The 24,578-nt window shown below is 52.1% G+C and overlaps 1 protein-coding gene across 1 annotated transcript in view; it reads right to left on the bottom strand.

Annotated features, from left to right (window-relative positions):
* The window catches only part of FAM53B (family with sequence similarity 53 member B), a gene marked incomplete at both ends in the record, with an annotated part of 33,254 nt that extends 10,411 nt beyond the window's left edge, over nt 1-22,843 (bottom strand). Inside the window, 3 exons of the mRNA XM_082486563.1 lie at nt 10,790-11,514; nt 19,710-19,761; nt 22,775-22,843. Of these exons, the coding sequence (XP_082342689.1) occupies nt 10,790-11,514; nt 19,710-19,761; nt 22,775-22,843 (846 nt within the window). The remainder of the gene's footprint in view (nt 1-10,789; nt 11,515-19,709; nt 19,762-22,774) is intronic.
* Between the last annotated feature and the right edge of the window lie 1,735 nt (nt 22,844-24,578).

Raw genomic sequence — 24,578 nt, 5'->3', positions numbered from 1 at the left:
AAAACAATGGATGTCATTGCATTACACGTTACCGCTATTAAAAGCTCTGCCGGGTAACTAAAATAGAGCCTGCTACAATAAATCACCTCCTACGAGCTTCCTCTGACTACACCAAAGTACCTTGCCTGAAATGGTCACTCCAGAGCGGCACCAACAAATCAGCCTTTTATAGGGAGATGGATCTTTTTTGCGTGCTACTTCTGGCAGCGATATGACCCGCTACCTAAGAGCAAGGTTTTATTGCTGTGGGTAGCACCCAAATTACATCCCAGCTGAGCCAGCACAGCCTAGGGAGCTTATGGACGGCGGTAGGTGAAAAAATGCATTGCCTTCATTTTTCTGTTTGGGAAACTGAGGCAGGGAAACTGCTTGAAGGACATTTGGAGAGGAGGCAGGAACGGGGCTGACGCATATGTGGTCCAGTCCAGTGTCATAACTTCAAAAGCATCCATTCCTCTTAACATATCGCCATCTATACATTAAAAGTATATGCACTTGGACCTGATACAACTCTTAGACCAGGCCAATCTACGATGCCCAACAAAAGCTTTTTTTGCATAGGGAAAAACTGATGCAAAACATCTCTGAAAGCAACGGAAACATTTCAGGGGTGAAGTTCCTCGCAGCATATGAGCATCCTCCCTGGCGTCGCGGGCAGGAGAATGTCAGCACCGTGGGCTTGTGCCAGCGGGCAACCTCAACGAGTGCCACCGGCTCTACCCTGCCCCAGTGGGCACCAGCTGAGTCGGGGTTTGTTATACTTCAATGAATATGGAGACTTGTTTGTCAAAGGAGCAAGGAGGGAAAAAACCTCATTAACAGTTCATGCCAGGAGTAAACATCGTTATGAACCTAATTTCCAATATTGACTTGAATTTTGTTCAACTACTTGTGTTTTTAAATTGAAAAAATACCGGAGCAAAGAATAACGATGGCGGCACGTCTAATAGTCTGACGAAAGTTAAATCCAGACGGCTTCTGAGGTCTTCCGCGCCCTCCCAACCGAGGCGTTTTCTTTTGATCCTGAACCGAAGGCTTTTTCCCACCAAGCCACAACGTGACCTTTGCAGGCTCTCATTTGTGTTTATTTAAAAAACATCGGGGCTTGGAAGCTGGAATCTGTCTCAGAAGTTACATCAATAGCAAACTATTTCCTGGGATACATCTGGAATTTAAAACCTCCAGTTTTTCGCCTGTCACTACCTTTTGGCAATATTTGCCACCGGCTTGAGTGGGTGCTGACGTCGACCGAGATCACTGCCGCCCCTCCTGCCATCGCCAGCAAGCCTGAAAGCTGCCAAAATTCAAACAGAAAATCTTCTTACGTGAAAATGTAGAGAATTTTACCCCTCAAGGAAAGAGCTGGGTGGTCAGAGAGGAGAGGTCGCTTCTCCCATCACGCAGTTTGAAACTTCTCCTCACTCAGCGTCAAGACCTGCATCAAGACCAGCCAAGACATTCTGAAGCTGGTGGGCTCTTTACTTCAGCTTCGGGAGTGTACAAGCTCCTCCGTGCATGGATCCTCATGGAAACTGCCATTATTCCGTAGTTTGGAAGGGAAAACAAGGCAGGGGACAGCCTGGTCATCAGCCGTCAGGAGACCCCCATTACACACCCCACTCCTCTGGGTCTCCAGCCCAGGCTGAAGCTGATTTTAATCCTGAAAAACATAAGAAACACCCATCCACATTTCAGGAGGATGCTCTTGTGATTCCTGGTGCAGATGACTCCATCCTGCGAAGGCACGTGCTCCTCAGAGGACAGTGAAGTCACCCCATGAATGGTGCTGTCTGTCCATGGCAGCCAGCGAGCAACGTGAATTGTCCTGTTGTACCCAGCTCCAACGCCTTGGCTCCCTTCCCATAACAGGCATCTTTCAGGGCATAAAGTGCTCTCAATAACTCTTCCTTATCAAGCACACCCACTGCTTCATCCTCACCACCTTCTAAGCTGGTGTCCACTGCTGCCAGTACCCTCTCACCCATCCTTCAGTGCCCACCCGCAGGGTGGACAGCTATTCACAGTGAATTCATAACCACGGGATGCTCTCCATAACCCCGGGAGATGCAAGGGCACATTGTCATAGAATCATAGAAGGGTTTAGATTGGAAGGGACCTTGAATATCATCGAGTTCCAACCCCCCTGCCAGAGGCAGGGACACCTCCCCCCAGCCCAGGTTGCTCAAAGCCCCATCCAGCCTGGCCTTGAACACCTCCAGGGATGGGGCCTCGACAAGTTGTATTTTAATCGCCTTATTTGTTCTATAGCAACTACACTCTGTCCCATATACTATATGCCATACTACATAATAAGGAGCTTCACGGAGGAGGAGAAGTAGTTTGCCAGCTGTATGAGACTCCTCGGTGTTCACGGGTACAACTCTTGCAGCAAAGTAAATGGATGTGAGAGGAAACTCTGGAGGAGAAGACATCAGCAGTATAGTATCTGTTATGAGAGATGCGGCTCTTCAAACTGCAAACGCTTCAAAGGCTCCCAGAGAAGCCAAAACCTTGTGAAGCCATCAGAAATGGGGCACAGGTGCCACCCCCAGGTCTTAATGTATTACCAGTGCACAGATCCTAGCAGGGCACTTACAACCGGCAAGAATCAATATCTCCCATCACGTCTGACAATTATTGCCAGCGGTACTATGGCTTAAATGCCACGAGGACCTTTGTGCCTTTCCACGGCAAGTTGTATTTCCAAACACCACAAGACCATCCTCCATTTCCAGCCAGGGCTACCGCTGCTTGGGGTTAGTGCTGCCGGGAACACGGCTGGGGTTGAATACAAATATATATATATATATACACATAAAAAAAAATATATAGATATATATATATAAAAATCATTCACTAAAAAAAAACTTGTAAGAAGGATAGCTGTGTTTGGACTGTCGTTAATACAAATTAAAATCTGTCGGTAACAACCATATCGAAATTTTACGGGGCAGGAAACAGAGCAGGCAAGAGATAGCGAGCGCTTGTTTTGCCATTGCCGGGGATGATTTCACATTCTCATTCGGGGCGGCCGTCGTCGGTGTGACAGACGTGTTATGTCTCCCTTGCAGCTCCCCAGAGCCCGTGTGAAGGAAAGCAATCTGCTCGGCCAGCACACGCACACGCACACGTCAGCATCGGGCCTGGCCCACGGCTTGGCGTCCCGTAGATGACTCAGAGAAGCCACCAAACCCAGCACTCGTACTGCCGCGAGGCGTTTCGGCACACAACACCCCAAATCCTGCAGGAAATGTCGGCAAAGAGACGTCGGAAAGAGGCGGACGCGGAGGTGGGAGATGGCAAGTCCCCAGGTCACCACCACAGCAAGGTGACCTTCGGAGAAGAATTGCACCAGACCACGCGAGAGGAAAACCGAGCAGTTGTCTCTCCACCACACAGCATCTCTGGCAGACTCTGGGTTTTTTTAGAAGAGCAATTTTTCTCACCTAATATGCCCAGCCAGCTTCTCCTAGGGCCTTGCAAAGGGTGAAACCACCCGTTCCCGCCAAAATCAGCCCAGCCGGGAGGACCACTGGGGTCCAAGCCACCTGTCACCCTTACAAGATTGCTCATCTCCCATGTTTTTTAGGTGCACCCACATCAGAAAAAGAAAACCAGCTCTTTGAGAAACCCCCCCCAGTTCATGCGAAAATCTGATCCCAACCGTTTCCGATCGCCATCTGGTATGGACATGGTCCCCGGAGCTGCGAGAGCACTGCGCCTAGGAAGGGGACCAGATCGCCTAGGAAGGAGACCACATCGCCACGAGGTTAATGATCACACTCTCAGAACGACTGCTGGGATTTCAGAGGTGGGGTGTTGCCCTCCTTTGGCTCATGCTTCATGTGGAAATGGGGGAAAAAAAAGCTGAAGTGGGAAAGCAAGGCCAAGCGCTGCACCGAAATGAGAGGAGGGCTGATGTCTTCATTTTAAGGGGCACGAGGGTGGTCGGAGATGCCAAGCATCTCTCCCGGTACCCAAACCCTCCTTGCTTGGGGCGAAGAATAGAAACTGGCCTCTTCGTATCTCACCTGCCTCCGGACACAGGATAATTAAATGATACTTCATCATCACCCACCCACTGGAGTACGACCTGCTGGGTCTATATCCAGTTTGAAGGCGAAGAGGCAGAAAGCGGAGCGTTGGTGTGCGTTTAAACAGAGCAGAAGGATTCTCGTGGTGCTGTGGCTTTTAAAATTTGTTGCTATTTCAACGACAGCCATGTTCATGGTTCGGTTTCTGCCCAAAGTTGAAGCACCTCCAGTTTGGTGCCGTATGAGTAAATAAGAAGGGGAGCGATGTGGGCTCACCTCCCCTCTCTGAGCTATGGGAATTGCAGAGAGAAGAGACAAACCCAGGATTCTGAGGAATTAAAGGCAATGTTTTCCCGAGTATTTTCCTTCCCAGCAGAACTTTAACATTTAGGTCTCTTTCTTAATTAGCCCAGTTATGTGGCCATGTAATTGCTTCCAGGAGTGGATCCCTCCCCTCCTGCCTGGCCTAAATATCCCTCCTGGTATGAAGAAAACATTTATTTCAGGTCAAATTATTTTTATTTTGATTACGGTACCAGGTTTCAGGCCTATAAACACATGTGGTTACCAGCACAAGCAAAAAATTAACCGATCCGCTGCCAGAGCGGGATGCTGATGTGACACCCCAGCACCCCGGGCTCGGTCCCCAGCTCTGCTGTTAGAGCCCAGGGACTCACGGCGTGCCCCGTGCCTCAGTTTCCCCATCTGTAAAGTGAATGCTTTGAGGTCTACTGAAAAGCCCAGTCTGGACACTTTGGTTCTGCTTTGCTTTGAATCACGGACCATTGCACACAAGCCATTTCTACTCCGTAGAAAGCCAGACTAGAGGACACGTGCAGCCCCGTGGCCGCTTTGTCATTATTTCAGCTGTTCATCGGAAATCACTGAACTTCCCAGTCTCGTTCCTAGAGAGGCATTAAAAGGAGCCTGGGGGAATACCTAAACCCTGTGGGGTTTTTCTCCAGCATGCTTATCCCACCGTCTCCTGCTACCCACGAGGAATTAGCTGGTTTTCGTGGCACTCCCGTCCCAGGAAGGGCTCTGACCATGTCCCACGCCCCGAACGCCCGCCCCACCAAAGGCAAGAATGCTCACCGTGACTTGCCTAATCCTGCTCGTCCCTCTGTGCCAGTCCTCCCACGCGGAGAGCAGCCTGCCAGAACTGCTTTTCATAACTGAAGAGCTACAAAAAACCTTGGCCCTTGCACAGCTCCGGGTTTCACTCTAATCCCACTCTGCTACAGCCCTGCCTGCCCCAAAGCCAGCAGCGCATCCCTGCTTCGGGGACCCACTCTCGGCCGTGGGTACCCCGGACCCGACTGCGTTTCCTCCTTGGAAACTGAGGATGCTCCACAGGCTCCTTGGGCTGCATCCCGGTTGAGGAATTCCTTGGTGATGGCGTTGTGCGGCCACCCAGCCTGGTCCGGTGGGCGAGGAGGGGATGGGGAGAGGGGGTGCCCATCGCTCTCGCTGCCACCAGCACCGGGGGAGATGCTGCACGCAGGCAATCCCTTCCCCGTTCCTACGGGGCTCATGTCTCACGACACGGGGTTTCGGGGCCCTTCCCTTATTGTATTGGTTTTTGCAGAGGATGAACCACCCCAACAACTATTTTTGCCTAAAGTCATGCTTGAGAGTAACGCAGGGTTCTCAGGCGGCGCTTTTTCGCTTTGGGGGGATTTTTCTGATGCGGAGGACAGTAGGCAGAGAAAATACAACTATTCCTTAAGGTTTTCCAGGAACAAAGACTGAGCTGCTTTCAGACATACGAGTGATTAGATTCTTGTCATCCTTGGGTCACCTGGGACAAAGCCATGGTTATCCAAATGATAAATGTGTCTGGGCTCAGCATCCACCGGAGGGAAAGGGAAGCTCCCGCTGACCCCTCCAGCATCTCCCTGGCCAAGCCCTCTGTTTCCCAGCCGACAAACTTCCCACCTTGGTCTGACGTGATGGAGAAGTTGGCTTTGCCCCATACAGCATCCTTGGAGGGAAGGGAAGGTCGGTGCTATGCCGGGAGCGCTGGTGCCACTGCCGGGCTTCGGTGCCCTGCAGGCAGGGCCAGCAGCTCACGGCTGCCCCAAAGATCCCACCTGCCAGAATATTTTGGTCAGATTTTCTATATCTGATACAGTTGGCGTTTCCAAAACTTACTGGGTAGGCTCAGCCTAATTGCTGAAGTGCTCAGCTGGTCCTGCTGGGGTAATTAAATGTTAACTCTGTGGTTGTAACCCAGCAATTTCAGGCACATCTACTGCAAGGGAAATGCACGCGTGTGTCTCACGTCTCTGGGTGAGGGTATCTGGCTGTGTCCTTCAAGAGCCTCACTGGAGCCTCAAGGGAGCAGCTGAAGGACAAGAGATGCTGGAAAACACTGATCCAGCCCAGCTGTGAGCTCTGCTTCAAGCCTCAAGGTCCCACTGCTTCCTCGTCATGTCCCGCAGGTGGCCGGGATGCCAGGCTGGGCAGGGACCAAGGAGGGAGTCGAGGACTGCTCCCACCGCCGTGGCTCTGCGCCACCCATCAGATCTTTTCCTCCCCAAAAGTGGAAACCAGAGCCAGAACACTCTCTTCCCTCCCAATCCATTGCATGAACCTTCTACATCAGCACAAAAAGCACCTGCAGGCATCCTTCCTTCTGCACCTTTCCTGGAGGCGGTGACCTCCTGCAGAGACCCCAGGCAGCACCAGGAGCGCTGTGAGGGGAGAAGGGTCTGCACCTCCCTCCTGCCAAACAGCTACTGCTGCGCAGCCCGCAGCCCTTCTCCCGAAATTTGACTACCAAACACATCTGCTCCGGTGACACGCCGCTGCTTTTCTCATCCTGGCTATTTCATAATACCTGATGGTTCGGAGCAGTTTCCCGGCAGGATTCAAGGCTTTTGGGCTCCCTGAGGATGCTCAAGAGGGGTAACCTGCTGGGTCTGACTGCGCCTTCATCCTCCTGAAGCTCAGTCTTAGGTGGGTTTGTGTCAGTCCTTCTTTTACCCATGTATTAGTCCCTGATACCCAAGTCCGACACACAAGTCCAACAGCCAGATGCTGAGATTTATTAGATCCTCCGCCCATGCTGCGGGTACCACATCTCCCACAAGGTCCCTGCCGTGGGGACGTGGGATGGAGAGCCGTCCAGCGCAGGAGCCAACGGGGGCACTCGGCAGTCGGGGTTGCTCTTGTTTAGACTCTGTTTTTTGCCAGGGCCAAGGCCAACCCAAAGAGGTGGGTTATGAGGTGCAGGATGTGACCCCAGCCTGCAGTTCAGCTCCTCAGGGAAGGGACCGAGCCAAGCGCGCAGCCATGTCCTGCCTGAGAGGTCTTGTGCAGACCTCAGCATGGACCTGGAAGGGCTCAAGATGAGCTACAGCCTGTGCTAAACTCCCAGAAGGCACCAAAGGAGCCAGCAAGGAGCATCATGGGCTCGCAAGACTGGAAGAACAGCTACAAAAAGAGGCTTTCCAGGCCCCGGCACAATCCTTTTATTCCCCAAAGTCTGCAGAGCAGAGCGCTGGCAGGAAAATCAGCTGGACGCGATGCCCCATCCACTGTGCTGGGGCAGCATCCCCTCCAGCGTGGTCCATCTGGGGGTATGCCCTACCTGCCACACGACCTCTGTGCCCTTCATTTGCAAAGGCCGGCAATTAAAGAGCAGAAAATCGCAAGGAGCATTTGGTAAAAAAGGCAAAACATCACTTCATTGGCATTTGCAACGAAAATACTTCTAATGAGGAATCAAAGCCTCGCAGCCTGCCGTGGCTGGTACCTCGGGAAGATCGCTCCCCACTCCCGCGTGCTCCCTTTGGTGCCCCTGCGAGGTCGCCGAGCACAAAGCGATGAGCAAATAAGAGCAGATGACTTCTGCTCTGCCCTCCCAGCACTTTCGAAACGCTCATCTTACCATGGCGCAAGCGCTGCTCGGAAACGGTAACCATCGTGCAGGCTCTCAGAATAGCAAGGAGAATAAAAATAGTCCCGTCCCTTTGATCTCATCCCTTTGTTCAGCAGTGAGCACTCCAGCAGATGCAGCTGGGGCACACGTGCACCGATCCATCACACCGCAGCCTTGCAACTCATTCAACATTGTGGTCCCATCCCAAAAGGTCTCCATCACCTCCACCTCCTCCTGAGCAGCGTGTCCAGGGGGGATATGATGGGCACGTTCAGCCCTGCAAGACCAAACCACTGGTCATGGCAAGCAGACACCCTAGTGGGCAACCAAACCAAGGTGCTCGCTTGCCCGTGCACAACTGGCTCTGTGTATTGCATGAGATTTTGACCTGTGCACCCACGCAACCACACGTGCTACTAACACATTTCCACACCATATTGCCCAGACGCAACAAATCCCTGTGATATGCAAACGTGACCCTTTGCACAGCTCCACACCAACCTCTGCACACACGCCCGCGGATGCATGCAAATATAAATGCAAGTTCTGCTTTGCATTTCCAAATACAGCCCCAGAATGCACCATCAGAGGAGAAAGAGTGGATGAGGAGGACTATTCTGGGCGCTGCTGGGCACGCAGAAAGAGGAGCAGCCCATTTCCCAGCCCCAGTGCCTGTGCTTGGGGCCGCATCAGAGAATGGTTTGGGCGGGAAGGGACCTTTAAAGGCCATCTAGTCCAACCCTCCTGCCATGAGCAGGGACATCTTCAACCAGGTCAGGTTGCTCAGAGCCCCGTCCAATGGTTCCAGGGTTGGGGCATCCGCCACCTCTCTGGGCAACCTGGGCCAGTGTCTCACCACCCTCAGCGTAAAAAATTTCTTCCTTCCCCCTCTTTGCCCTGGCCACTCTGCGCCATGGGCTTCCTGCCCAGTCAGCCCATTTCCACAGCCCGTCCGTGACCCTCTCCCACGCCGGTGGGTTATTAATGGAGCCGCGAGGAACGCTACGGCCGTCAGCGTGCGGTGGCGAAGGCAGTTTTCACACGCTGGTCTTAAAGCAAGGGACCGCCTGGCAACAAGCAGTGAAGCCGCTTTCTGAGCGAGCTGGGGAGGGGGACGTGGCCATCGCTCCGCATTGCTCCCTGCGGGTCTGACACCGATTTGGGGACAGCCACCTTCGCCCCCTCCCCAGGGCAGCAGCTCCGTGCCTGCAGGCTCCAGGCAGAGGTGGGAAGGCAGGCAGTGAAGGGGCAGCCTTGTCCTTCCCGACACTGGTTTTGAGGCAATTTGGGTCTTTTCCAGGCTTTGGTTTGCCGGGAAACCACCGCACGGGCTTCCGGGACACCCTGCACTGCACATGGAGGTGAAGCAACCAGCGGCTGCTTGCACGGAGAGAATTAGGAGGGGGCAATTGCGCTACTCCAACCTGCAGCCAGTAAAATATAATAACACACGTAAGTTGTTTTTACTGCCTGCCCTGCTTATTAGCTAATAAAATAAGCTTAGCTTATTAAGCGTTGTTGGCATGGTTTATCGAAAGACGGGCGCAAACGCCTCACATTTTTCCCCTGCAATCACCCAAATATGTGATTCCCTCACCCTTTTTATCCTCTAAGCTCCTCTGGAGGAGGAAAAGCCAATCTCTTTCTCCCACACCGCTGCACGCCTTCAAACACCCACGGCGCTGCCAAGCATGAAACGCCATAAAATAGCGTGTTGCTATATATTGCGTTCTTATAAGAGTGGAAAAATGCACGGACAGCGTCGGATGTCACCTGGCTGGGGAACGGCAAGGGGAAAAAAACCCACGGCTGTTTCTCCATCCCACCCGATGACTTGCTGCCAGCAGTTCCCCCGTGAACAACGAAATGGAGCACACGGGGACGTCGCGCGCCGGGTGGGCTTTGCCGGCCACGGCTGTACAAGGAGCATTAGGAAAATCAGGGCAGACGCTGCCGACACGGTCGCCTCCGGGATGAAACGTAGCAGAAAGTGCAGAAGATGACCACATCGAACTGAAACCATGGGGGAAGTTTTCTGCCCGGCAGAAGGTGACAGCCCACCCTGGGATCTTTGGACCCCCCCATCATATCCATCCTGCACAGAGCTGGTGGTGTCGGTGTCTTTACGACTATAAATTACCGATGTGGGAAATGTCGAATCACAAAACTGTGGAAAAAAGAAATTTTATGAGCGCGAAACGGAGCCGCTGCTCACACTGTCCCTCGATACAGCCTCTCACTTTGGCTCTCGCCGAAGTCCGGGCACTTGGTCTTGCCCAGAGAGGACTGGGGGGAAAAAGCCGCCCCGAGTCGCACTTCAGATCTGTTATCTGGCTTTGTGCGGCGGATTGAAGTGGGAGGTTGTGCTCTGTGTTTGCAACTGAAAATGAAACGCGATAACATCTCCAGAATGGAAAATTACAGAGGCTAAGAGCAAGTAAAGCCCGTAGCGGTATGAATTCGGCTCCTGACGGAGCCGGGGCTACGTGCCCTGGGTGCTGCCTTCCCCGCGCCACGGCAGGCCCAGGGCTCCTCTCTCCTGAACTCAAAAATGTGGGGTTTAATGCATTCCTGCTCGAAACACGTGCCAGGAGGAAACAACGACACGGCGGACTCGGCATGCAAAAATCAGCGCAGAACAGAAATGCGGGAATTTGTTAAAGAAATCCACCGGGAGTGGAAGGGGTTTTCTGGTCGGACAGAAGGATGCGCTTCCCCGCAGCACCCCCGTTACTCCGCACGCCCCAGACCCACCTCGGGAGGATGCGAAAGAACTTGAGATAGAACTTGATAGAACTTGAGCAAAGCAGAGAAGAGCGTGACCTCGCTGCCGAGCCTCGGCTGCGGGGACGGCACCGCCGCCTCTTACCTGGGTCATTTTGGCAAGGTCCAGCGAGGGCCGTTGCTCCTGGACCTCCTCCGGTCTCCGTCGCTTGACCCCCACCTTTTTGTCGTTCAGGACGCAGGGCTGCGAGCGGCTGCGGGAGAGCCCGCCGGCCCGTCGGCCCAGCTCCGGCGTGGAGGCAGGCGTGCTGCTCGCCGAGGGCGGGCAATACTCCGAGGAGGAGAAGCGGTCGTGCGAGCAGGAGAGGGACCTCTGCATGTCCACCCGGTCTCCTCCGTGCCCACCGGTGGCCGATTTCCTCGGCGGGCATCCCAGCCGGCTGCTGAGGGCGGGATGCTCGCAGGAGAGCGGGTTGGACCGCGAGGGCAGGCTGAAGCTCGAGCTCCTCTGCATGGTGGCAAAGCCGTTGGAGTAGCGTTGCACGCTCCCCCCGCTGTAACACCGCCGTTTCTCAACCGGGGTCCAAACCTTCGAGCCTAAAGGTCTCCACGAGGTCCCGCAGCTCGACATTTCGTCCGAAAACGAGAGCGAGCGGCACTGGCGCTTGCTGGGGGGAGCTGCGGGGTTGCCGTGGGGGTCGCTGAGGCTGAGGTCTTTGATCAGGTTGGTGACGGAGCAGGTGCTGGCCGTGTCCCTCGGCCAGCGCGAGCCCTCCTTGCCCTTGTCCGACAAGCAGTCCCAGATGCTGGTGCCCGGCTGCTCGAGCTGAAGTGGACATTTCCTGCTGAGATCTCTCCATCTGTCATTTTCTGGTTCAGAAAGGAGAAAAAAAAACAACAAAAAAACACAAACACACAAGCACGGGCATTAGCATTAATTAATTCTGCGATTTGCTTTCCACGTCCATAAACAAAAAGAGTAGCATATGGGACGTTTTCCACTAGAAATTAATTAACTCGTGGAATATGGTTTTCTGAACTGCCAGCAGAATGGTTGCTGCAGCAGAGATGGAGAGAGAGACAAAATGATAATCGCAGCAGGAGCAAAACTGCTAGAAGAAGATAAAAACATGCCTTTGACTATCCAGCTTGCACTAGCTAAGGGAAATTCAGAGTTATAAAATTGCCTTATCTCTTGTGCTAAATCACGTCTCAGATGCGTGCTGTTTGTCCTGGGCTCCACAATCGATAATCGCCCAAGAAGTTCACCAAAACTGGAAGTGAAGAGCACAAAGCTGTAGCGCTGCTGGGTGAGATGGACAAAACACCAGAAAGGAGCTCAGAGAGAGGGGTTAGGGTGGTCCTAACAGACAGGGGAATGGACTCCGGGCATGGAGCTGCCTGTTGTGGCATGGAAATATCAACAAGGTCATCACAACCTACGGGAAACCAAAAGCCATCCCGACACCCATGGGGCTGTCACACTCTCAGCTGTCCCAAACCCAAACCAATTGCTCCAATGAAGCCAATAAAACTGAACCCCCGCTAAGGCTCTGAGCATCTCTCTCAAACTGACCCAGAGATACTGCGTCTAACAAAAGTCGGTGCACATCATAAACTCTGCGATGTCTGATGGGGGAACAGATGCACGATCCAGCGGTCCTTTGTGAGGCTCATCGCCCAGCTCGCCTCTGTCCCTCAAATCCGGGGCCACCTGCATGCTCTGGCCCCGGTGTCCCCCTGCCCAGTTACCCACACGGAGCGGGAAGGTGCTATGGGAATGGGGTACCCACGTCCTGTCCCTCTCCTGCAGCAACCCGGGCTTAGCATCTCTTTGGGGTCGCCTTGAAAATCCCACTTGTCCCTAGCACAGCCAATTGTTTGCATTTCTGTAAGAACCATAACGTTGAAGCATTTATTTAAAGCAACAAATCGCTTAATAGGTTTGCTTTTTTTAAAAAAATATATATACTTTTTTAACCTTTTCTGCCTCTCTCTCTCTGATTCAGCTTGTTTACATGGGAGTTTGCCCCCCCCCCCGCAAATCTGGCTTGCATTAACAGCCTTCCAACGCAGCGCAGCGAAAGAGGGTGGTGACCCGTCGCACGGTTTCGGGGTCGGCGTAAAGATATTCCTTTTATCAGATGGGTTTTGCGGTGCCCGGGCAAAACCCCGAGAAACCTGCGCCTCCAAAGCCTGCGGGCCGAAATGCGTATGGCTACGGAAGACTGCAAACCCGGCTACAGCCGCAGTCGGAAATCCCACCGACGACCGTGTCGAAAGAGAGGATTAAGGGTGATGATCTCATTCCCGCACACGGTCTCGGTGACGATAGAAGAAGAAGAAAGCAAAGTATCGTCAGGGTCTGGCTCCCCGGCGCAGGCGAACGGGGCTCTCTGCAGATACGCCGCTGATGCTCAACAGGAAAACCATGGTAGGACAACCCCATCGGCTGCTGCGATGGAAAAAAGTAATCACCCGACAGACCTCCTCTGGTGACAGTTTTTGTCGTCGGCTGCTGCAGAGGCAAACCGTGCTAGCTAACCGTCGCTGCCAAGTTTCATGTGATCGTATCTAAATCGTGCAATATTTTTTAGGGGGTTTGTTGGTTTTTTTTTCTACTCAGGCAACTGAAGGGTGAATTAAAAGCCGTACCCAGCCCGCAGCTGCAGGTACCAGCCCGAGAGGGAAGACGCAACGGTGCAGAATGCTTCCGCCCAAGGCTCGGTTTCAAGCCAGGAGGTCAGATTTGGGGCCCCCTACCCCACTTTTGGCCAGTTTTCCCATTTCTCCCTGCATCCAGCTGCCGCCGTAACAACTCCGGCCACAAACAGCCCGGCTCTGCCCTCAATAACCGCACGGCCTTTCAGCTGCCCCCATCCTCATTTTAAGAAGCACAATGAAAAGTGAGAAACCCGCACTAAACAACTACATCTATGTTTAGATCTTTATTATTTCCCTCCCCCCCCCCCCACCCCCCACGGTTATTATATATAGCAGAGAGATTTCTCAGGTCAGGACAGCAGACAAAAGGAACAGAAATAGAAGCTGATTCTTCGTGGCAAGCTGCCACGATCCTCCGGCCGGAGACATCACGCTGTACAAAAGGCCTCGGTGAGGAGGATACGGGACACCTTCCTCTTTCACCCCTGCTTCGGCACAAACAGCTATAAATCTTCCAAACCTTGCGGAGAGACCGGCAATCGCACCGTTATCCCCAGCACCAGCTTGGGGTTGTTTGCTTTTCCCCTCGCGCCCTGGGAGCTGGTTTTTTGGCAGGGCAGGGAAGAGAGACCCTGGCACAGCCTGTCCCCCCCCCTCCCCGAGCACCACTGACCGGTCCCAAACTCCCAGATAACCCACAAAATAGGGTTTTTCAGTGCAAACAGAAAACCGTTCGCCCCGAAACAAATTGAAAATGGGGTAGTCTAAAGGCTGAGGGTGTAATTAAAGGCCTTGGGAAAGCCTTATTGAGGAAAAACAGCTGGTTTTCTGTTCAATTTTTTAAGACTAAGATTCACATCCTGAGCACGCTGATAACGATAATTGCATTGGAACCATTAATACTACCGCAGTTACGCGTGTATTAATGTTCTTACATTACAAACCTCAACTCCGTTTACCCTGAGGCAGTAATTTGTTCCAGGATAAAACCCACCATGAGAACCCCTCGGTTTGCGAGTGAGCTGCTTCGCTGGAAAACTCTTCGCTGCCTTTTGGAAAAACAACAAGAGAATATTTACAACCAGAATGTGCTGTAAGTGTGGCACAGGGCGCTCTTCCCCAGGTTAAACGGGTCCTTCGCGGCTGTTAGTGTCCTCGGACAAAATAACATCTTCCTTTTGGATTTTAACTTACAACTGCAAAAACAAACACTTCGAGTCACTTGATGAGCACATCCAGCCAATGTCTTTCGCGGCGTTTTGATCTGCGAATCCGCATTTCCAGGGGGAGGCAACACAAAGTGAATTTTCTGGCATCTCTTGGGTTGTGAAATAGCTTTGCAGCTCCCAAGACGCAGAGGGGCATTATCGGCAGCCTGGGAAGGACTGAATTTCTCCTCCTGCCCTCTCTGGCTGCGGCAGCAGGAGCCTGAACCCTCTTGCAAACCACACGTGAAACAGCAAGAAATTCAGACCGACGCAAAGCAGCATTAAATTCAGGTTCCAGCCGCAAGCGTCCAGGCTGCCCAGCCACAGGGAAACCCAAACCCAAACTATCTCTGCTTTCCAAAGCACGGCTGAGATCGTGAGCTCTGATTCAGCCCTGGAGAGAGCAAGCTGAGCCCCAGCTCCTGCATTGTGCTCCTGACCCACACGCTGTCCCACCGCCCTGCGTGGTCCCCGGGACAGTTTGGTGGCAGAGCCGATGACGCCGGGGTAAGGGGAGCAGCCAGGGATGCTCCGGGAGGGAGATGTTGGGTGTCAAACAGCCAGAGCTCTCGGGGTACGGGTGAAGAGTGGCCATCACTGCACCCGCTCTCCGCACAGGGCTACTGCCTCACCGGCACACACCAGCAGGACTCGTCAGGTTGGTCAAGCGGCCACAAGCCCCAGCAAGACTCGGCACGTCCCAGGCTCTGGCTGCTGGGCAGTCCTCACCTGGTTTATTTTCCCCCCTCTCCTATTCTCGGCGACAAGCCAGAAGCTGTCTGCATGCAGGCAGTGCTCAACCCACCCTTGGACCATCGACAGCATGCTCAAACACCATCAGCACCGCTATCTATTCCTAAATTTCCTTTTGGGCAAAACCGAGACCTTCACTTTTAAGAGAGAACATGAACAGAATCACAGACTGGTGGGGGTTGGAAGGGCCCTCTGGAGCTCCCCCAGTGCCACCCCCCGCCAGAGCAGGGGCACCTCCAGCAGTAGCACAGGACACCTCCAGGCGGGTTTGGAATGGCTCCAGAGTGGGAGACTCCCCCTCTCTCTGGGCAGCTGTGCCAGTGCTCTGCCGCCCGCACAGGAGAGAAGTCCCTCATCAGGTTGAGATGGAACTGCCCATGGTCACGTTTGTGCCCGTTGCCTCTTGTCCTGTCACTGGGCACCACTGAACAAAGACTGCTCCCATCTACCCAGCACCCTCCCTTCAAGTATTTATAAGCAGTGATAAGATCCCTTACAACATCCCTCTGTTCTGCCCTGCAACCTCCACCACATTCAACGAGCCCAGTGGCCCAGGGCATGAGGCACTCGCGGGCAGAAGTCACGTCCCAAAATCAAGGAGATGGGTGTTGTCCTCCAGATATCCCTGAGAGCTTTGCACAGCCCCCCCCCGGAGAATGGGATCCATCCTCAGAGCATCGCAGCCAGGTTTCCAAACGCCGAGCTCCAGGGTTTGTGGGAGCAGTGCGTGGACACACCAGGCACCTTTGGGATGGCCGCAGGCTTTTTAAACGACTGCTGCGTTCCTCTGGTGACACAGAGTAAATTTTAACGACCGTGTTCATAACCACAGAGAAGGGTGTAAAACCAAAACGCTGACACAACTTTAACTACAGCGACACAAATGTGCTGCTATAATATTTTTACAGTTCCTTTTTATACATAATGCATGATCCTTCTGCTCAAGTTTCCTCTACGTTCTTTTCCCGTGAAATAATTTACATTAATACATAATTTATTACGGCAACTTGTAAAGCAATTATGGGTTTCAATCAATTTTTCTTCTCCTTTTTGGCAGATAAATTCTGTTTGGATCCTAACCCAAACATTTCTCTTCACGCGGGTGCGCATCCAATTCCCTTTTTTTCCCCGTGTTGTCCAAGTCGAATTTCAGTCTCCCGGTCTACGTGCACAGGGGAAAAGGCAGCCTGCATTTTCCACTGCCCCCCGTTTATGTTCGAAAGATGATTTCTAAATGTGGAACAAATTTAATGGTTGTAATTAGCTGACGGCAGTGCCATAGAGCCTTCCCATCACACAAATAAGATTAAAATACGGTGCGCGGAGCTGTGCTTCAACGGGAAATGAAAACAGCAGCCCCCAAACCTACCGCTGGAGAATAAACACACCGGTGGGCTTGTGGGCTCCTCGGGCCAACGGCCTGCACGGAGGATGGAAATTCCCCACCTCGACGGCGAACAGTGCCCTGGTCTTCAACGCAATCCTCTGGCCAGGTCTCCCCGCTCCAGCTAGGCCTGGTTGGCTTTCCCTGCGCGGCTTCTTCTCTCAGCAGATCAACTGTGCTTGAACACGCACCAAGATGCTGTTCTACACTGACGGCTTTCCAAAAAAGCACTGAAATCCCAGGAAATTCAGAAACGGGAGGCCTGCGAGCCCTGCATCAGGAGGCAGAGCGGCGGGTGGGTGCTTTTGGGATGCCGTCGAGGGGCATCACCCCCCATGCACTGGCCTTCCTCCTGGCTTCTTGGCTGTCCTCCACCACCCATGAGGTGTGAAAAGTAATTTCCAGGTAAGAGGTGGGCAATGATGAGACTCAAGGCTGTCACCCCCCCAACACACTCGCCTCTCGGACCACTGGCGTTGCCAAACCACGCCGGCGGAGGAGAGGGCCAAAGGATGCAGGAGCTGGCCTGCGCGCTTCGTCCATCACCCCGCTCTGCAAGGACAAATTCTGGGGGTGCTTTCAAGGGGAAAAGCAAATGATGGTTCCTTTTAAAAGAGCATTCCACAGGAGATGTATGCAGGATCCATCCCTGCCAGGCTCAGAGCCATCCTCCCCTTCCCGTTCACGAGCGGGGCTGTGCACGCAACGCCCGCCACGCCGGGACTCCGATCCTGCGGCCAGGGCGATGGCACTTGCAAGCACCCTGTCACAGCCTCAATAAAAGCCTGTCTGCAGCTTGCCTCAAAGATAATTCCTTGCTTACACAGAAACCGGGAGGCCACGGCTGTTGGCACACGCCCGCTGAGTTTCTCTTGGAAGGCTGGAGTAGCGCAGCCCCTGGTGCTGCTGATTTAGACGCTGAATGCTGCTTATATACCCACGAGGGAAAGGTTAGGGGATGCCGCCAATGCCTTATTAAAATACTGTAAAATTTCTTCTGCCATCCATCCAAAGACAGAAAAATTTCAATGGAGGTAGTCAAAAGTAATGCCCTGACTTTCTAATACGCCGCCACCTTTCTCTAGCGCAGTCACTGATATTTTCACTGGGGGGATGTGATGGAGACTGGGAAAAAAGGCAAAAAAAACCCTATCCAACAAAACCCCTATCCAACAACACAACAGTTCTTATCCTCCCAGGTGTTTCAAGGGCCCATCAAGGAGAAGGGAAAAAAAGAAATTGTTAAAATTTATAGTTTTAGACATTTCATCTTTAATCTTCCTCCCAGCGAAGGGCTATATAAAGTTAAAAAACAATCTTTTTAGTAATATCATCATCATCACACTGGCAGGAGTATTTCTTATAAATCTAAAAAGCAAAAGATTATTTATGTCACCTTGAGAAGCTGATCTAACATTGCATCATCCAACATATCAAGTCTTCGATAACGTTTACTCGTATATTGAGTTATATTACAATCTAGAATCGATGTACATGGGACTACGGCTTTTTGCCACCCGTTGGCCGCACCGTTAGTCCAAACTTCACTGTGTTTATTTATGTCAGTGCTCTCCGCTAAGAGGGACTTGGCCCTTTGACCCGAAATATTCTCCCGGCTTCACATTCGATGCTATTAGAACCATGGGACTTATTTATAACGTCAAGCAAGTTTTGACGCTGGATTGATCTGTGATTATGGCCCACGTTTGGAGACGTCGAGAAGAGTGTTCAGGAAAGATGCCTAAAATTAAACCCAAGCCAATCAATGTGCTTGCATGCTGGAGAGCCTGTCTCCTCTTGACCGGGCATGACAAAGACTGTTACATGGCAAGCTGTGGTCAAGGAGGTGAGATACAGCTCCTTCAGAAAGAGGATAATTTGGCAGCCGAGGAAGACCAGTGCAGCGCTACAAAGATGCAGAAGTCTTTGGGAAAGCTCTTAATGACCAGCTGCTTTTCAATTAGGCATAGACTCTTCATATCTGCTGAAGAGCCTGCCAGTGCCACAGCACAAGACAAAACCATCTGATTGGGTTCCTTTGTTCCTCACTCATGTTTGACAGGCAGGAGAGAGGGAACGGGTTGTCTCTGCCCCTTCTTGACTTTGAAGCTTGTGACTTTCCTCTGAAAAAATCCAAATGCTCTCCATCTTCCCCTGCCCCCTGCAATGAGTGGAGTTATCAGAGAGCTTGGGAAATATCTCCCCTCAATGCATGCGCTCGGCTCCCATTAACGCTAATGAGTTGTGTCCATGAAGAAAAGGGGCAGCCTCTTTGTCTGTAAAGTACTGGCTTTCATACCAAGTAGCTTGGCTCAAACTTGACCTACGATTTTAATTGGGTTTTGAGACTTCGCCTAGTGACTGGCTCTCCCCCACAAAACCCAAAGAACACAATATAATGGCACATCTTCCAGCACTATCAGTTTTTTAGGATCACCAGCCAAGGCACCAATCCCCCATCAATTCTGGTGGCTGTTAAGCATAAAAATTGATAGCAAACTCTTGACATGAAAGGCATTAAACATCCTATAGCATGGTTATTGTCAAAGGCAAAAAAAAAAGAACATTTTCCTTATTGTTTGAGGCCCGTCCAAACACTTTGTGCCAAGTGGCAGAACATTTTACTGATAATACTGATATTTATTTCTTGCATCATGCAAACAGCCACGAGCCACAGTCATGGGCTGGATACTCAAACACAATCTGAGACCCAAAACGCTTATAACTTCAGCTGCATGAGTTACTCTAAAAATAAGCACACATATCAAAGCACCATGGAGGGGGAAGGAGATAAGCAATTCACTCAGCAATGGCAACAGGGCAGGACAACCAACCGCCTCTGGGTGGCACGGGTGTGATGGCCACCACTAGTGGGTGGTGGGGTGGGGGCTCCTCCATCCCCACTGTGCAGAGCAGGTGGGTGCATGCCCACCCTGGGGTTTGCAGGGGAGTGTTTTTTGGAGAGATCCAGCTGGTCAGGACATCTTCCCGCCCACGGCTATAAGGAAGCGGGAGCAGAGGTGGAGTAAACACGGACAGAAGTTTCTGTTACTTACCCATCACGCCACAAGAGAAGAGGGTGGGTCCTTGACTCATCTTTGGAGTGTGCTGCAAACAACCAGAAAAACTATTCACTTGTCGCAGACTCGACCGGGGCACCAGAAACCACCCTGCCTCCAGCCTTTGGCAAAGCCGCACAGCACCCGGGGAGGAGGAGAACCTTGGGTGCCCACCACGGTCCCGTTTCAGCAGGGACTGGGGGGACAGACCCATTCATCTTCCCTCAATGAAATCAAATTCAATTAAACGCTGCACGGAGTCGGTGTCAAGGCCTGAGCCTGAAGATCATGACTCCCGTCCTAGTCCTCACCCACGGAAATAGCCGCAGCAATGTCCCCAGCTCTGGGACCCAAAACACCGGAGAAACTAAACCGGGAGCTGCAATTCAGCAGTAAGTCTGGATTGGGCAAGAAAGGAGCAGCAGCGGTATGTGAACCCCATCCAAGCCCATTAAGGCCTCTTGTCTAGGTACAAAGTAGCTATTTGGTTGGGTTGGTTTTTTTTTTAACATATAGTGTGTTTCGAAGGCCAGGTGTCCTCACGCCAGCACTTCTGGAAATTCTGCATTTGGATTGTGCTGATTTGCACTAGAAATAGGGAAAAATGCCGCTATATGGGTACAAAATAATCCTGGATGCTTTTTACACTCTTTTTTTTTTTTTTTTCCCCAAGAATTTTCCCCTTGACAGTGTAAGAGACATCATCAGATTTCTAAAAATGGCCACGGACAGTTTTATACACAATAAATCAATATGTCATCTGCAGCTACATGCCATTTCAGCTATGTTTGCAACAACACACTTTCATACTAATTGTTCTTTTATTATCCCCCAGAATATCCACATTCTGCTTCTGAAGTGTCTTTCCCGGCAACACCATCCCCTCTGACCGAGGCTTTACATCACCTGAGGGAAGTACCAGCACGACCTCCCCGTTCACCTGTGCCGTCATAGCCGCATTTTAGCTGGCGTTAGGCCACCACGTTCACATCTTCTCTCCTGATCCACGTTTTACACGTTGCCTGCTCACGTAGCGATAATAATACTGTACCAAATGCTGGCACCTCCCTGTACAGAGCAATCCAACAAAAGGATCCCACTTCACGTACAGAATCTTGTAAATATTGAATATAGAGGGATGCGGAGGCAGAAGACAACGATGGGGTGCAAACGGGAAGAAGGTAAATAAGGGCTGGTCATCTTTGGAGCACATGCCCCATTTCTAGGTGACGTCAGGCTATTTCTATCTGTCACCTTATGAAGCAGCAGGTAGAATTACTGTCCCCACCTCATGAAGCGGGAAGTAGAATTAATCAGGAGACAGCGAGGACAGGCAGCTGTCTCCAAGGAGTGGCCAAAGCGGAGCAGTAATGGAAGTGGGACAAGCTCCAGAAAGGCAGCGGTTGTGCCAGCGCCCGCCTGCGTGCCAGCCCCAGAGACCAGCTACTGCCTGCAAACGCGGGAGGGAGAAGAACATCTCGAGATGCCATATGTCTCATGGAATGGTAATTATACTCAATACAAGAGTTTTGTCTAACCCCAAATTGGAAACTGAACCAAACGAGCTCATCAGGCGTTGGTAGGCGATACTGTCCTGCTGCTCGGACATTTATTTCCTTTAAGTTTTGCTTTTTGGCCTTTCCCATGAAGTCAACGGAAAAATTCTTGCTTTCTTTGGTGGATCGGACTTCTCGCGAACATCTGCCCCAACTGAACAGCCCAGCCAACCCGGCAATTCGGCTTGTGCAACCAGGACTATCATCCCGCGACTGACCCAGCCCCAGAGCTGCGGGAGACACTTGGCAAACACGCGAGGGCAAAGGTTCGCGTTACAGCTCCGCACCCCCGCTGCCTGCCATCGGACAACCCAACTGCCCATCCCTTCCTGTAGCAGTAGTAGAAGAAACTACTTCTCATCCACCTCTCTGCAGCAAATTCCCCTCCACCTGCCCCGCACATCTCCGGGGGCACAGCCGGCGTCGGATGCTCAGGCTCCCCCCTCGCCATCCCGAGCAGCAGCCGCCTTCCCAGCAGGAGCCAACATTAGAGCAAGGATGTTTTTCCAATATATCAATATCCTTCCTTCCCAAATAACACCCTTTTAAGGCAGGATTTAACACCGCCTCTGGCTCGCTCGCCTTCTCCTCCACCGCGCGCTGCCAGGGCAGCCTGCCTTTGCCCCGGCACGCTGTGCTATCTGCCCGGGGAAGCCCGGCCGGGCAGTTCGTCATCCTCAGCAAACGTAGGCATTTATATTTCTGTTATGCTCAAAATGCCCATTTATGGCTAGCCCTGCCAGATGCTTCCTGCCGCGTTCCCGCACCCCTTTATCTGAGGCTCTCAGCACACCCTGCGAGGAACAGCCTTTCGGTCTCATTTCTTCGCGGACTATGACCATCTCTCCTGGCAGAGGCAGAGGAGCAAACACCCACAACCAGCCTTGCGCTGGGCTTTGACAGCTCTCCAGCATCCCGCATCTCCTCCTCCTGCCCTGCTCCCACCCTCGCTGGCTCCGACACCACCCCCCAACAATGCGCTGCCCCTCATTTCCCACCACCGTCGGTACGCTCAGCCCCACGGCCTCGCTCGCCCCTTGCAGCATCACTTAGCCTGTTTGCTGCCCCTGATTTTTTTCTTTTTGTTGTCTGCTCATTCAGAGTGGTTGGATTTGCATCTCTCCAGGCTGTTAAGTACCACAGCGCTGCCCTTCGCCATCTCCCACTTAATCCTGCTCCCCACTTGCTCATCCTCCTATTCATGATGAGCATCTGTGCGCTGTTGGTGAAGCAACATCTCGCCCCTGTTATTCGCGGCGTTGATTTTATTTTTTTTCTACTGTTTATTCCATTGCGTGCTTTCCGAAATCCACATATGCAAAAGCCACAGCACTCCAATCATTCGCTAATCGCCTGCTCCTTGGATACAAATGCAGCTCGGTAGAAATCAGTGACATAAACCATCTAAAGATCTGACCCCGCAGCATGAAAAACCCCATTATTATAGAACTCCGGCAAAGCTCGCGGCAGCAAAAGAGTTTTGACCGACGATTTCACAACGCTTACCAGCTCAGTCCTGCATGTTACGGAGTCAGCACCTTTGTTTTCCCGAGTTTTGGTTAAGATCATCACCATGGTAATGCAGTCCTGCCTCGGAGTCCATCAGGGTCCAGGCCAAGGGCGCCGGCAGCCGGGGTCTGGCAAAGCTCCTTTTTCAGTGCATGTTCCCCCGGGAAAGGATCAGCCCCACCGGCTCCTCGGGGGATGCGCAGGAACAGCCTTCGAGTGCAGAAAACTTCCTGAACACAGAGAGAGAGGAACAGCTTTAAGGGACTCACCTGGGGGGATGGCGGGACGGAGGGTGGGAGGGCTGGGCAAGGGGCGAGCGCTGCCCAAAAAACACCCCGACGGCAGTCGCTCCGGGGGAATATTTCTTTCGGACTCTTAAATATTGTTGGTGTTCCTCTGCACCTCGTCAGCGCAGAGGTGTTTCACAGGACGGGCACTCGCACGAGCTGTTGGAAGCACGTAAAGTACACAAGGCGATCCGGAGGGACAGAAGTATTTCAGGCAAATAAATAAATAAATAAATAAATTCTACAAATAAAGTTCCCTCTGAATTCTCCCTTTGAAAAAGGGAACTCGTATCCCCTGTATCGAAGATACTGAGGCTTTGAAAGAAGGGCGCATTAAAGCCCCGGGGTTGGTCTCACAGAAGCCCTTGTCCCCAGACCAACCGGGAGCAGATGTCCAGCAGAAAAAGCGTCTCCAGCATCATTAAGGCTGCAAAATCCCCTGGATGCCCCTATCCCACCCCAACTACTCCCCGATTCCCACCAAGTGCCCTTTGGGGGAAAAAAACAAGGCAAAGAGTTGCCTGCAAGGAAGGAGAGTACTCCCTGCCCTAAAATCCTAAGGGACACACTACGCCTCTTGATGCTTACCTATTTCTTGGGTAGCTTTAGGTAGGAAAAGCTAAAGACCGCACGAGGAGTGCATATTAAAAGCCAAGCTGCCAACCAGGCTCATACAGCACCCCACAGACCTGACCGCCAGCGGTTGCCCAGCTTTGCCTCACCCCCGGCATCCTCTCCGATATAAACTTATTCCCGTGCAAAAGCAGACAGATTGCAATTCAAATCTGATTATAGGAATCAGTGTTTTCCCCAAATCGCTCCTCTAATCCTGTTTCCTTATTTTGTTGCCTTGCAGTTAATGCAAACAAACCAACCCACCATTTGCATGATCCGAAGAGCGAAAAACACTGATCTTGTAACACGCAGTCAGAACTCAATTGCAATATTTAACGGCAATATTTGAGAATACGCCGCTAAGTATTAAACCTCATTACAAACTGAGATGGCTTCTCTTCCCGGCTCGTAAATCATCTTTTCCATGTTTACTGGGATTAGAGCTTGCCATGGTGTTATGAGTAGCTCATTTGAAGGCCAGCTGGCTGGTAAAGAAAAATCACCTTCTATTATTTTGTGAGGACAAAGTTCATCCAGAGTGCAAAGCCAGGATTAGGGATCAATACATTTTCCAAAGATTTACTGTTCCCAAAGGCACCTGGTAGAATCTCCAGCTTCTTATGGGTCATCGGTGGGCTTATACACTGGTAGCTTCATCATAAACCTCTGGGCAACCCAACGACCAAACGGGAACCGTCAAATAGAAAAGTAAAGCATTTCAGACCACCAAAATGACACATAATTTGCAAGCCCGGGTCACACATTTACACTATGGCCAGCCTGGGTTCGCGCCAGGAGGGCATGACGCGAGGGAGGACGGGGTAGAGGGAGGACCAGTTGACTCACACAGCAACGCGCCCCCATCACCACGGGGCTGCAGCCCCCGCAGTGATCCCGGT

Source organism: Vanellus vanellus (assembly GCF_965231255.1).
Source record: "Vanellus vanellus genome assembly, chromosome: 7".
NCBI classification, from domain to species: domain Eukaryota; kingdom Metazoa; phylum Chordata; class Aves; order Charadriiformes; family Charadriidae; genus Vanellus; species Vanellus vanellus.
The sequence above is the reverse complement of the archived record's forward strand: the minus strand, read 5'-3'. Positions and strand labels throughout refer to the sequence as shown.